This window comes from Crinia signifera, chromosome 1 (assembly GCF_055691185.1).
Source record: "Crinia signifera chromosome 1, ASM5569118v1, whole genome shotgun sequence".
Lineage (NCBI taxonomy): Eukaryota > Metazoa > Chordata > Amphibia > Anura > Myobatrachidae > Crinia > Crinia signifera.
Window position 1 is genome coordinate 80752753 of NC_139217.1, and position 14735 is coordinate 80767487.

The following is a 14735-nucleotide window of genomic DNA, read 5'->3' on the forward strand; positions in this document are numbered from 1 at the left end:
AAAAGAATTCTCTCTTTTTTGGGGGGCACAACTTGTACATTTGATGGTTTTAAAATGTAACTTTTATTAGGATTCTTAATTAGAATATGGAGGAACCAACTGTTTAGACATAGACGTTTCTACAAACATAACATAGAACATGCAACAATTGTCAAGAAAAGGGGGTTTCTTTGACAAGAAAAAATGATAAATTAAGATGAAATTGCCCTTGCTTCAAATATAGTCTGAAGCAGAGGGGCTAAATCAAAGTGATAGCGAACTAGCTAAAATATCACCTTGCTAGTATCGTGTCCTGCGTGCTATAAAGTGGTTTTACTACACTTATAATATATCAAGTGGAGTAAAAGAAACACTGTTGTTAGTAGTCTATTGTGCAACAATTTTATCAAAATGTTGTTTTAATGTTGCCGTTTAGCCAACAATGCAGTGTCTGACTGTTCCTATACAAACGGCTTTATTACGAGCCAATAATTGAAAATACAAGACACTAAACTGAATTATCTCCTTATCTAATTATCTTATAAATAGCAATAGGCACTGTGTGCAAGGAGAATATTCATATTTCATTAGCACCAGGACACTCGATTAGAAGACACAATATTATAGGTCTCTTGCTGAGGTTGTCCCTCTAGCTGGTTGATTCAATATCAAAGTGAACAAGATATGCAAGAGAGATTCATTTGTAATAGCACCAGTACAATAAATGGCTGTTAATCAATTAACCATTTTTCTTGTTGGGGACATAGTGAAAAACTCCCTCTAATGTTCTATTAATTATTGGTTGCGTGCCATATATTGCACTTCGTTTTAACACATGATTAGTATTGTATCAATTACGATAGATGATCCTTAGAAGCATATGGTTACTATTGCAGGAAAAATAGGAAAGAAAGAAATCTCCTTAAAATCTGCTGCTACTGCTGCTGCTCAAAAGGGAATTCACCTGTACCAATAAAGCGAATGAGCGAGTGCGTGCAGATTTGTTTCGCCTATTGAAGGAGTAAGAGGGCTTCTGCTGTTGGGGCTCAGTGTGTGGGGCTACCTGGTTAACACTAGGTCATTGCAGGAAAGTTCCACATACAAAAGCCCCAATGAGAGTGCCCTGAAGGGATTCTAGAAAAGATGTCAGGGGTAATCCACCTTCTTGCCCCGGACGCTGCTTTTTACCCACTTGCCTGTGGCATAGGTGGGAAATGAGCAATCTTTAGGCAAGGGGGGGGAAGAACCCGAAAATAGGAGACTATAATTAGCCTTCCTGAAAAATGAAATAATAAGTAGAGATTTTTTCTATATATACAGAATCTATCAAAGGTGTATCTATCTACCGTTTTTTTTGTTTATCAAGGACAATACCTTTATGCACTTTTATATAGACATTTATCATGTGAGTTGTTATAAGGGACAAACTGTCCCAAAGCCGCAGTCCTTGTATATAGGAGAGTGGAATTAGATTAGGTTCTAGTTATGACTTACCTTGTACATTCTACAAAATAATAGATACACATTGATAGGCTGTTATAAGCAACATCTTCACCTGTTCTATTTAAATCCTCACCATTTGGTATTACAGGTTGAGTATCCCTTATCCGAAATGCTCAGGACCACAAGTATCTTGGATAAGGGATTTTGGAATACCTTTTTTCCCCTCATACTTACCTGGTCCCCTAGTGGTGCTGCGCCCCAATGGTCCTCTGACGTCCACGGTGTCCCCCGGCGGCCTTCAGGATCCTCTTCAGCGGCACCCCTGGAACCAGAGATGCCGCTAAAGAGGATCCCGGAGGCTGCCATGGACATTGGGGGACAAAGTAAGTATGAAAAAAGGGGGTAGGGGGGCAAAACAAAATAAAAATATTATGAAAAAGCAGTGTTTTTGGAATATTTAGGTTTTTGGAATACACGGATAAGGGAGACCCAAATCTGTATTCGTATTTATTATGTTACTTCCATTTCATAGGGAAACGTAGTAGCTCCAAGTTGTCACAAGATTTATAATGCTCAGTATTGGAGCTGCAGGCCGAGCATGTAACACCATACAGCAATGACATGTAATATAATTACCTCTGGCCTTCTATCAAGTGCTTCCTTAATTATGGGGTGCAGCTCCTCTATTAATTCCCTGGATGCAAATAACAGATAACAGAATTAGACACCTGTCATTACAACAGCTGCTCAGACACACAACAACATTACGGAGTTTACAGAACACACCAGCACGGACCATAATTATACAATGTAAAGCACTCAATGCAACACTGCAGATCTGGCAATCGCCACCTCTGTCATTATTAAAATTGATGTATTACACAGTGACTAAGATTACGGGCGAAAGGAACAAAAAATAACAACATTTTGCTAAACTGCACAATTAAGCCACTTGCAAGCACCAAGATAAAAATCACACTGTAACCCACCAACATACATACATTATAACACACACACACACACACACACACACACACACACACACACACACACACACATATATAAATAAAAATAAGCTTTTTTTACATTACATGTTACTCAATTTACCTAAAAGCTCCGGGATTGGTCCTGCCAAGGCCCAGAACAAGAGACTCTGTGATTTCCATGCTCTCAGAACGCATCATTGGTACTATGTGCTTAAACAGGGATGAGGGGGACGGATTGCCAATAATCTGAAAAATAAAACCAGCTTTATAAATCACCATTTCCTGGGTCGGATATCTTTTTTTGTATTTCTAAAACAAACAACGCTCCCCCTCCAAACCATAAATCTGTAAAGCTACTAACTGCTGCCTGGGATAAAACCCAAAGGAAATTGTCCCAGCAACTAGTATATACATGTATATACAGTATATATAGTACATTAGTCCATGCAAAACTTAACATGTGAATTGTCATTCATATGCGCAACTGATTGCAATGTATGTTTGGCATGTTATCCCTCTTGTACCTGCCTGAAGCTGCAAAAAATCCTAGTATATGAGAGTATACATGGCCAATAAAGTATTCTGATTGAGATATACAGTGCATGCACTGTCTATACTGCTAGATTGCAGCGATTTGCCTAGGTAAACACTGTTCAGCACAGATCCCTCAGCACACATCGCGGTTGCAATGCTTGTGTTAAGATCATGGTCGGGTAAAATACAGTGGTGCAGATGTATTACGCCTGGTAAAGTGATAAAGTGGAAGGTGTTGACACATCAGCCAATCAGCTGTGCTTGAAAAATGACAGTTAAGAGTTGATTGGCTGGTGCGTTATATACCTTCATCTTTATAACCCCTTTATTATTTTACCAGCCTTAATACATCTGCCCCAGAGTTCTTAGTCTGCATAGAATAATAATAAAATGGTGTTCTGCACATTTCCACTGTCTGGTTATGTTGGGTATGTATAGTCTCATGTACCTGCTGAGCATATAAAGTTGTATTATAATCATATTCATTGGTCAGGTCATGGTGTGAAATCTATTTTAGTGGGGTATTCAATGTTTTACTGTCGGAATGTTCCAGACAGTCAGAATCACGGCAAATCCAACGCCAATTCAGCAGTCCTTTCTCCCAGGATCTATGGTGTCCTGGCCATGTCTACTCCTTCATGTTGATATATATTTTTTGTTTTGCTTGGGCTTTTTTGGCTTCTCCTTTATCATTCACACTATTAACCTATTTCTATTTTATTGTGACAGATTCTATTACTATGATTCTTGCTGCTTTTATGCCATATTTATGCTTCAGTTGTTATCTTTTCTTGAAAACCAATAAAACAATAACACGTACTTCATAGTATGAATGTTTAGTGTTCTATGCCCCTTGTCTGGTCAGGTCATGGTGGTCATTGTGTATACAGTAGTTCTAGTATGCATCAAATATAATATAAATGGACTCTGATCATGCTTATATTAGTCAGTACATGATGGGTTATGTGTATAGTTCTAGGTCTATACAACATGTAATAGAACGGCATTGTGTTTGAGTCCATAGTCAGGTCATGGTATGAGGGTATAGTGTTCTAGGTCTGTACAGTGTGCATTAGAGAAGTATTATGGCCATGCTATATTAATTAGGTGTCATGTCTGATGCTTTATAAAGTAGAAAAGAATTCTAGAAAAGCAGAAAGCCGGAATCATGCTGCAGTAAAAACCTACGCATTAAATATTGCCTCTTCTATATTAATCTAATTCTCTGCCTGCTTTACCTTTCTTGGTAAGCTTGCCTCTCGGCTAGGTACATACACATCCAGCCAAGACATATCTGTACTGACAGAACTAAAGGAGACCGGTACAGACTCTAATTAGAGACAACGCCATTTAAGGTATAAATAGGGTGATGGCAGAGCGCTATTATTCCAGTCACTAAGAGCGCCTTACTTTTGAGTCAATGCTATATCCACTGTCTGGGGTAGACGCCAGCGTCTCAGGGGGGGAACACCGCACGGAACCAGCGGATGCTGAAGAAGTTGTGGACGTTGCTGCACTGCAGCAAAGGATTAAATAGTTTCTCCAGAGGCCGATGTAGGAATCGCTGCCTGTGACTGCAGTTACTTTCTTTGCATTAATGGGACTGCTGTAACAAAAACAAAACAAATATAAAACACCATAAACAGTTAAAAGGTATGGATAACAGTTGTTACAATCACACAGATCGGTAAGCACAGGTATACACCCAAATTGTAATACAGCTAGGGAAAAGTGTCATTTTTTGTTGCAGTGTTGCACCGGACATAGCCAGCATTTAAAACACAATGTGTGTGAAACAGTCATGTCCGATGTGTAACTTACTTAATATCAACTTGTGGCGAGAGAAGTTGCAGACGGGCATAGGAAAACATCCAGGCATAGCTGACAGCAGTGGGGCAGTACTTGGGAAGATTTTCCTGTTTCATGAAGCTGGAGAGGCTGATTATCCACGGATCCTGACCCTGTGTCACATGTGCAAAGATCCAGATGTGTGATGGGCTGACCACATCAAACTGGTGGCTGATTGGGGAAGAGCTCCATTCCGCAAGGGTCTGTAGATCTATGGAGCTTGGACAGTACAGCAGTGTGGTCTACAGCAAAGAGAAAAAGTTAGAACAGCGCCTTACTGTTATCAATAAGAAAATCTGCCTTAAGGTGCCCACACACGGTACATATTCCCGTGCGTTTTGAACTAGATCGCATTGCATGCAATGCGATTGGGGCCTAGTTCAAAAAGCACTGGCTGCACAGACATTATGTGCTGTGTGATGGGATGCCCACGGGAGCGAGCATCGCACGTTACCACTGTACCATGTATGGGCACCTTTAAGGATGAATGGGCTAGTAGGCTCTTGTCACTTGCACCGCTTTCACATTGCAAACCCGGATCCTTCCAGGGATTTTGAACCTGGGTCCGACCTTTTCACACGAAAACTGTCAACTATTATACACACTGTTTAACCTCTTTGCTCTACCCAGGTTATTCACTTTGGTGCTTTCATGCTGCACCTCAACCAAGGTAGACCCAGTAATAACCAGGGTTATGCAATGTGAGAGGGGTAAGTAACCAAGTATAAAAATCCCTTACTAGAAGCACATGGCATTACCTGATCGGCTCCTGTGAGATGTATGAAGCTTTCCAGAATAGAAGGACTTAGTCTGTCCATTACATCAATAGCCAATTCTTCATCACCCTAAGAACAGCATAGGGAAACTAGATTACAGACCTGATACCGCACATCCAGCGACTCGCTGTCTTCCTTGCATTGTACTGTATACATGCAATAGACACACGTTTACAGCAGTATCACAGGGACTGCATTCAGGATTTCCCATGTGCAGAAAACACAAAGTTTCTATGTCCTTCTATGTGGACTCAGCATAAGAATTACATAAGATTACACAGAAATACAGAACATGTAAAAGGATCACCATGGTTATTATAAGGAGATAAATCTCTCCCCTTACCTTAGACACCTCTAGAACTGTGAACAGTGCTCTAATCTCTCGGAGGACATTGACAGCTAGTCTCCTGGTGGCAGACCTGTTGTTACACAGAATGACCAGTGCAAACCCTTCCACAACATGAAACACGCTGGAGGCCGGACTTCTTTCAAGAGGCAGGGTGTGTGCCGCGCCATTGTGCATGCCACGCTGCAAACGGGAAACAAAGATGTATGTAGGGTATTCTTATAGGTATAGAAGCAGCAATGTAAGAAGAGCTTATCTTTCAGTCGTACAATAATACCAATATAGGAATAGGTGCCGCTTTAGTGGTAAGTGGCAGGTTAACGAGTTGGATTCCGCGTAAAAAATACTCTATGTAAGTGAAGGAAGCCTGCAGGAGAGAGCTGTACACCCCAACAGTGCGTCTGTAGTGCAAGAAGGATAATCTATGTAACTTCACACCAGACACAGAATGTAGCTGCCAGCGTGATTGGAGCGACTATCGGGCCTGACCACAGATTGCTATCCACTGTACTTTCACATGCAACAGAATAACGTTTGTATGAAAGATTTCACTATCTATGGACCAGTTGCTGTACTTGCTTATTTGTTGGGATGTTATGCAATATGTTGCAACTGCATTACTACATTTTAGAACAATTCTTTACATGTTGTGTCTTGTCTGAATTTCCACAGAATAACCGGCCTGTCAATATGATGGCGCTGCTTGGACCCGGGGCACTGTCATGCCAAGGTGTGTAGGTGGGTGTGCCCCTGAATGGAGATATGTTGGTGCCATCTAGTGGCCGCTGGTGCACCACAGAGGTGAGGAGCAGCGTTAGGTCTTTATTGTATAGGATATAGTCCTCTTTTGTGAGCTTTGTATGCCATTCAGTTTCACATATTAAATATACCTTTATGAGAAATACCAACTGCCCTAACTACTATACATACCCATAATCCACTGGGACATTCTAGGTGTTTTGAACCTGTGGCAGTTCGGGAAGGTAGCGCTCTAGAACCCTTACAACCCTTTACATTAAAGTTAAGATTATCCTTAAAACCTGGACTTGAGGCCACAGTTTGAGAAATTCATAGCTTGTGAAAACATCACATTTCTTTTTCAACGCAATTAGTCAAATTAGATTTAGACTAAGGATGGACACAGAGCATCTGGTGAGAACGACCCCCTTCAAATACATCTGAAATATATTTAGACATTATATGAACTGGATTTATAGGCCCACCAATGGCATTCCAGATGCTGTAGAATTACACATACCACCATGCCGTTTCATACTTTTGCTGTTAAGGCATTCTAAAACGGTGTCAACGCATGCTGGTATGAACAGCATATGCCTATCCTTATATTTGGTCATGATGATGACAAGGGGATAAGGCAAATGCCCATACTCTGAAAGAACCAATCAGTTGCTTAGCCAGTCACTACTTTCAGCACCTTTATGTATCTCACATCCTGTGTTCTCCCTCCACCCCCTCCCTAGCCAGGAGTGATGCCAGAACTCATGCAGGAGGTTGGAAGCGTACCGGGACAGATGTGGATTGGTGAGTTACTGTGTAAGATTAAGCCATACATACAATATGAAAGTAGCCATAAAACGGCAAATTCATTTTAGTAACAGGTTGTCTCTGTGTCATGATGTGGCTGTAATACCTGCGCCTCGGTGCTTTTATTGTGCATCTGTACTGCCTGCTTCCACTGATTTATTAACTGTACCAGCATCTTCACGGCGTTGTCTAATAGTGTCGGGTGAACATCAGTCACCTCCCGCACAATAAAGTAGACGAATCCTGAGAGAACATCCTCCCGCCAGTCGGGGAAATCGAGCATTAGAGCCTGTAATGTATTGAAAGCCAGCCCACGCAACTCTTCATCCATATGAATTGTGAGCCTAGCAAGAGAAAGAGCAGATATTTAACACAGCGGGCTTCATAGAGCATTGTATATCTCAGCACAGGGGGGGACAGTGCAGACAGCTGGTTACAGTGTTTGGAGCTGCAGCGATACAGTGAGAATGTCAATGTGTCCTGTGCATGTGTGCGTTCCCCCGTCTCAGACTAGCAGGACTCTGGTACTGTACACAGACAGCACAAAGACCCCCAGCTGTGCTTATGCCATACTGCCTGGTTTCCTATTCTATCTCTGTAGGTCACTTCATTGCACTTTGTTGGGAACAGCAAGTGTACCTTATTCTGCATTTATTTAGTGTACAATAGAGTATTCTGTTCTACACCAAAATCATCCCTACAGCAATGGTCAATGTATTCGTTTTAAGAAACACTTATTTAAGGGGCATACACACGGAGTGGTTTTGGTTGTGATAGTAAGCACAGATCTCTCCGTGTGTATGCCCCGAGTGATTCATTATCTCAGTGCATGCAGTCAAAATCTAGTCAAATTGCTAAGCAGGTGACTGCAAATCTCTCTGTGTGTACAGCATAAGAGATAATGATTGAGATCTCTCATTCTGAACCACTACCCGCACTTTTTTTTGCTTAAGCAAAATTGCTGAGCACAAATCTCTGCGTGTGTATGTGCTCTCCATGGGAGATCTGGACACCAGGATATCGCCTAAATTGCTTAGCACACATCTCTACAAGTGTATGCCCCTTTATTCCTATAAACGCTCAGTGAAATACAGCACAAAGGAGTTCCCCCTTCTCAGCATCTCTCTATGTAGTGACATAGTAGACAATGTTGTGCACCAGGAAGGGGAATGTATATAAAGCAGGGAGGGGCAGGCTATCGCAGAACACAAGGCACTGTACCTTGATAGCAATTCAATGAGGTCAGCTCTGCTCATGCCATCAGGAATAAGCCTTGGAATAGCAGCAATACACGTCCTGAAAAGGTCGATCTTGGGTTTTCTTTCTCCCCTATTAAAAACACAGTAAATAAGTAACATACAGAAACCATGCACATTTGATGAAGTGCTGCTGTGCGTAATATTCATATGACATGTGTGTATAGACTAATTACAGCTGTAGCAGCTGAGATCTCTGGCTCTAGTCACTCAACGATTCAGGCTTAGGCTACAGAGAACAGTAATTATTAATAATGCAGGTAGATAATGATAACCATGTTAAAACAAAGTTAATAAGCGAACCCTACATTTTGCCTCTCTCTATGGTTTTGTTTCTATAAAAGGGTAAATGAAGCAAACCAGGAACTCCACTCTTGCCAGTCCACATGGCCAGATTGCTTACCCCCCTTATACATGAGACAGGACGGTGGAGGAATACTACACAATTCTTCTAGAACAGATTGTAAAAAACATTCCAAACTTTATATTCTAATTCCAGCTTTCTGAAGAGCTACTTTATCAAAGAAGAGGTAGATTATAATGCCTGGGAAATGTGGGAACATCACTGAATGGCTAAAACCACTTCTTCCATCCAATTTAAATAACAGAGAGTATACATGTGAGGTCAGGCCGCCTGCACCCCAGAACGATGCACCTTAATCCTCTAGTTCATACTACAAATGCTTTCAGGCTAATTACCAGCACGGAGCGGCTTCATGCGGTACTGTAATTGCTAGCAAACATAAGCTGCTGGGATCATTATTGATCACTGGCTTTAACTACATCAAACATATTACAGCTCAATTCTGCTAAGCATAAATACTGGTGCGAATAGACACGCCATCCTCTTATACATACGTGATCATATCCTCAGGCTCTTTATTAGACATCTGCACACTTGTCATGCACATTGGCCTGCCAACTTCTTTGTCAAGATGCCGTAGTATACTGTCCAATGCTTTGCGTACTTGTGGATAGTAAACAGACATCCCTGCAGGGACAGGTCAAAACAACATCACTTATCTCACTGTGGTGTGTACATAATATCACTATATACCTATCTAGTACACGTACACACACACACACACACACACACACACACACACACACACACACACACTGAGCACAAACGTCATTACACCATCATTTGTATCAGACAATCTGCCATTAATCAACGTGCTTTACTCATACTACCCTGCAGCTAAATTATTTAGAATAAATTGCTGTTATTTAAAGGCCCATAGACATTATGCATTATTGTACACGATGGTTACGTTTTTGTTCAGTACAATATTGTATAATGTGTACACATAATGTACATGCAGGCTTGATGGATCGGTATTGTGTGATGCTCTGCACATATCATGATCTTACGTCTCATCATATAGTGTGTACATAACATCAAATAGATGTCCAGGAAAGCAAGGGAAATAGTATACAATATCTTATCCCATCATTCTAAAATGTACATAGTCTAATGCTGGGTACACACCAGAATGATTTGGCCTCAATTCCCCCATATTCGAAGCAATCTCGACTGATTGTATGTAAATTGGTCATGTTTTGGCATGTTTTAGATCCGATTCGCATCCCCACTGGTTGCTTTAGAAATCTTACCTGCTGCAGTCAAGATATGTAAAAGATCCATTCAACTGTATACAGATCATGATCGGATTGTATACAGATCATGATCGGATTGTATGCAGATCGTGCGACCATGGTACGATCGTCTCACAATCGTAATCGCTCTGGTGTGTACCTAATATTAGTCTCATACACACAGAGCAATTTTGCCTAGCCTACATGCTGAGTAATGTAGGATATGGAAATTGCTTCTGAGCTTCCCGGTGGCCAGACTGTTCATGTCACGATACGCGTATAGGTGATCTGTGCTAACCAGTGTCCTCTAAAGCATCGCCATCGCTATGGGGTACACACATGGAGCGATCCATGTTTTATTTATAAGTGATCTAGACCAGGGATCCTCAAACTATTTTGCTCGGGGACACCATCTGACAATAAAAATAATTACAGGACCCCAGCAAGGTACTGCAGAAGGCCATCGCATCACATGTGTAGGCAGCAGACAGCACATACATGGCAGCATTATGGAGGCACAGAGTGATGGGAGGAGTCTAACAGACAATTCAACAGATCCCATGCTGAGAAGGTCGGGACCCACTTTGGGGTCAGGACCCACAGTTTGAGACACGCTGATCTAGACAGATCACTTAAATAACGGGTTATTATGGCTCTGTGTGTATGCCCCTTTAGGCTGATATGGGCAATCGCTCATAGAAATAAAGCAGCAACTATTCATTAAGTTTGTTGAGGACTATGCAGTTTTCCATCATACACTGGAATTATTTCACCCATACTACAACATATATCAATGATTTTGTGACGTTATACTGCAAGTTTCATAATCCCCATTAGATCACACAAATGTACTCTCACAACAAAATGTAACCTACAACTGTAATCCGTAAAGATAAAACTCCTTTAGGGCTTCACCTTTACATTACTAGGTACTGATATGGAGTGCTCTAGCAAAACCGCGTTTTATCAGTAAAGTTTTTGATCCAATAATAAAATGACAATATGGAACATATAAACAAAGACAATACAAATATGGCATCTCACAAAAAAGAAGCTAAATTAGGTTATGGTGCTAGCAGAGAACATCATGGTCAGCGGACTACAGTGTACCGTACAGCTGGCACATAAGCACGGTGGACGGACAATTTTGTACCGGATTAGAAGTCATTACTCTTGTTATCTTTAGGTATGAAGCAGCAAACACCGGAGTAATTAAAAGACGTTGTAAACAAACCTATGACTTTTGCTTCTTCGTCTGTGAGGGTTTTATTCAGAAAGATTTTCTTTACACGTAGGGTGTTCCCTGAGGGAAGAACCACTCCAGTTGTTGGCATAGGGGGCTCTCCATCTTTCTGCTGCAAGCTGTCAGCTATAACGAGGAAGACTCTGAGACCTATATTCATCCTCTGAAAGACATACAGCAAAGAGGGTGAGTGCTGGGATACAGCTAAGGATCTACAGTACTGGAAGGCAGGCTCATTCATTACCGTAAGCCAGGCATGGCCAAACTGTTGTGAAACTACACATCCCAGCATGCCTTGCCATAGTTTTAGCATTCCCTAATAGCAAAACTGTGGCACGGCATGCTGGGACTTGTAGTTTCACAACAGCTGGAGGGCCCTAGTTTAGACATGCCTGCTGTAAGAACTGCATTGTTATAGAAAGGACCGCATTATAGAAATGCATTTACTCTAATATCATTGCGATGTCTGTGCCAGCAGCAGAGGCGTCTCTTATACAGTATACATAGATGACAATGCGGACCAATGAGTCTGACTTTGCTGGGTAACTGGGTCATACATGATAGAAGCAGCTTAATCCAACCCTAATTACATCTGATCAGACCGTTCCAAACCTCTGAGCACCTGGTGAACACATCTGTATTGTGAGGTTGTCAGGCAAACAGAATGACGAGTAATGTGTAATATTTCAATGTATTGAACACAAAAGGGAATGTCTGTATTGCAGTCTATTCAGCTGGAAATAAAGAGTAATAGTTTTACCTCTGGGTTGATAGTAAATGTTTTGGAGGACTTTCCAACGCTCAGAAGATCAAATATTATTTCTTTCATTGCAAAATCTAAACGTTCCTAATAAAAGAAGGAAAAAAAAATAGAAATTCTGAAATGTAAGCAGCAATGTAGGAACAAGAGCCGTAAGTCGCCCACAATCAGTTACTCCTAGATAACAAAAAAGTACAGCATATTGAAATATTCAACCCAGGTGATGGTGTAATGTTCCTACGGCACATGCTGCAAAATACCGACATTCAATACTTTGCAGACTCGTACTGAACATGTGCAATACGGGTATGTGAAGCTGAATGCAGACTGCTGATGGTGGGTGACAGTGAGGGCCTCACTTACCCGAAACCATGTGTGTTGCCACCGTTGTGGGGTAGAGACAGGACTAGGATGACAGATTTACTTGTCTCTTTGTTGGATCTGAGGCGGCCGGCTGGCACAACCCCTTGGTCACGCAGCCGGCCAATGGTGTTGCATATGGTCTGATGCTATATCCCAGGATGCAGCGTGGATAACTGATGCATGCAGAAGAAGTGCCGCCTGCTGCTGCATTACCAGATTAGAGAGACATGTGCCGCATCTATGTAAGCAGCAATAGCTACTCCGATCTGAATCAGGCCAATGGTGTGCAATATGCTAAGTATCATTTATTATTCAAAGAAAGGAAATGCATTGATGCAGAAAAGCAAACGTTTTATGAATAAGGGCACATTTTATGTAGAATATTAGGTTATGATTGCACGTCACATACAGTAATTCTGGAGCATGCAGGACAATCTTACAAAAGAAAAGAGTAGCAATGAGTGTTGGATATATTTCAACCATTGGGGCAGATGTATAAAGCTTTAACAAGAGATAAATACAAGTGTGATAAGGAGAGCTAAACATCCAGCCAATCACCTGCTAACTGCCATGTTACAGCCTGTGTTTGAAAAAAGTCAGTAAGCAGCTGATTGGCTGGACGTTTATCTCTCTTTATCACCCTTACATTTATCTCTTGTTAAGGCCTTAATACATCTGCCCCATTGTTTTTAATTGCTCCTCCCAAAATGGTGCCTCCCGACTAACTTCGATTGTTCTGTAAAACAGTGAGTGCATAATGAAGCCGCCAACCGCTTACGGCATGGTGGAGACTAGGCACCCTACCACACTAACAACAAGGACAGAAGTTTATGATCTATGCTGGTGTACGGATCTACAATTGGCAATTAGAGATAAACAATTCACATTACATAAGGGAATTACTATAGCAGAGTCATTTCTGTACAATAAGGTGTAACTACACTGGTAGATTCTGGTTAGGAATGGTAGCACTGACAAGTCTGAATCATTAAAGTTGGCCATACATCAGCACTGGGAGCACTGTCACTATAAGCAAATGTGAACTTCGGCCTAAGCTCAATATAGGCTGTAAGAAGGTCAGCACCACACAACAAGCAAGCATGTATAAAAACACAATATGCCAGCGCTGGCTGAATGATCGTTACCCAGACTGTAGTATAATATATGATATTTATTAACTCTACTTAAGGAAGCCGGCAGTTTACTGATCCGGGGAAACGCGTTGAGCATATACATTTGGGATCCTTTTTTATCCACTGTTTTATTCCATCTCCTGAAAGACATAGAGCACCACCTGAGTCTGGAAAAAGTTTAATCAGCTGTTGGGATGCCTAGCCAGATCCCTACAGAGACCTACCAGAGAACCAGTGGTCACCATCAGGACACTGTTAGCTCTTCAAACTATAGAACAATCCATTCATCATCATTCCAGCTGCTTATCAACTACTGGAGTGCATTTGTCAATATTCCCGATATCCAGCAATCATCAGTGGAGCAATTTACAATTGGTAATATGAAACCTTTCCCATTCTATGGATAATTCCGTAACATTTGACTTTTAAAACCTGCATTTTATACCACTTGATGTCACACAAACCCCCATCCTTTATTTTTTTTTTTATGTATTTTGTTGTATATTTTCTTCAGTTATTATATTGATTTTTACATTTCTATTAAGTAGAGTTAATAATATAATTTATTATACTACCGTCTTGGTAACAATCATTCAGCCAGCGCTGGCATATTGTGTTTTTATTATTTTTGAAAATTAGGGGAGTGACAACCCCTTGCCAGCTGCTGATAATTGCACACCCCACATTCTGGTTTCTTGTTAAGCAAGCATGTATGATGTTAATATTTAAGTCAACTTACCTGAGCAATGAACTGAATGATCTTCACAAATATATTAAGAGGTGTGTCGCGGGGCACTACACTACGGGAGCCTTTGGGGAAAAGTGCGGATACAATGCTCATAAGGCGGCTGTAAAAAAACAACAAGAAAACATGAAATATAATAAGATTTTGGAATGCTCTATCACAGTGGGGATGAGAAACTG

At 41.1% G+C, this 14735-nt stretch overlaps 1 protein-coding gene across 10 annotated transcripts in view; it reads right to left on the reverse strand.

Moving 5' to 3' along the window:
- The window catches only part of FRYL (FRY like transcription coactivator), a 250991-nt gene that overhangs the window by 67593 nt on the left and 168663 nt on the right, over positions 1 to 14735 (reverse strand). For all 10 annotated transcript variants that reach the window (XM_083168231.1, XM_083168181.1, XM_083168125.1 and 7 more), the window contains 12 exons: positions 14551 to 14659; positions 12316 to 12402; positions 11547 to 11718; positions 9572 to 9704; positions 8679 to 8786; positions 7564 to 7801; positions 5910 to 6095; positions 5549 to 5635; positions 4764 to 5032; positions 4353 to 4548; positions 2530 to 2654; positions 2059 to 2116 (listed from right to left, as the gene is read on the reverse strand). In XM_083168231.1, the coding sequence (XP_083024357.1) occupies positions 2059 to 2116; positions 2530 to 2654; positions 4353 to 4548; positions 4764 to 5032; positions 5549 to 5635; positions 5910 to 6095; positions 7564 to 7801; positions 8679 to 8786; positions 9572 to 9704; positions 11547 to 11718; positions 12316 to 12402; positions 14551 to 14659 (1768 nt within the window). The remainder of the gene's footprint in view (positions 1 to 2058; positions 2117 to 2529; positions 2655 to 4352; positions 4549 to 4763; positions 5033 to 5548; positions 5636 to 5909; positions 6096 to 7563; positions 7802 to 8678; positions 8787 to 9571; positions 9705 to 11546; positions 11719 to 12315; positions 12403 to 14550; positions 14660 to 14735) is intronic.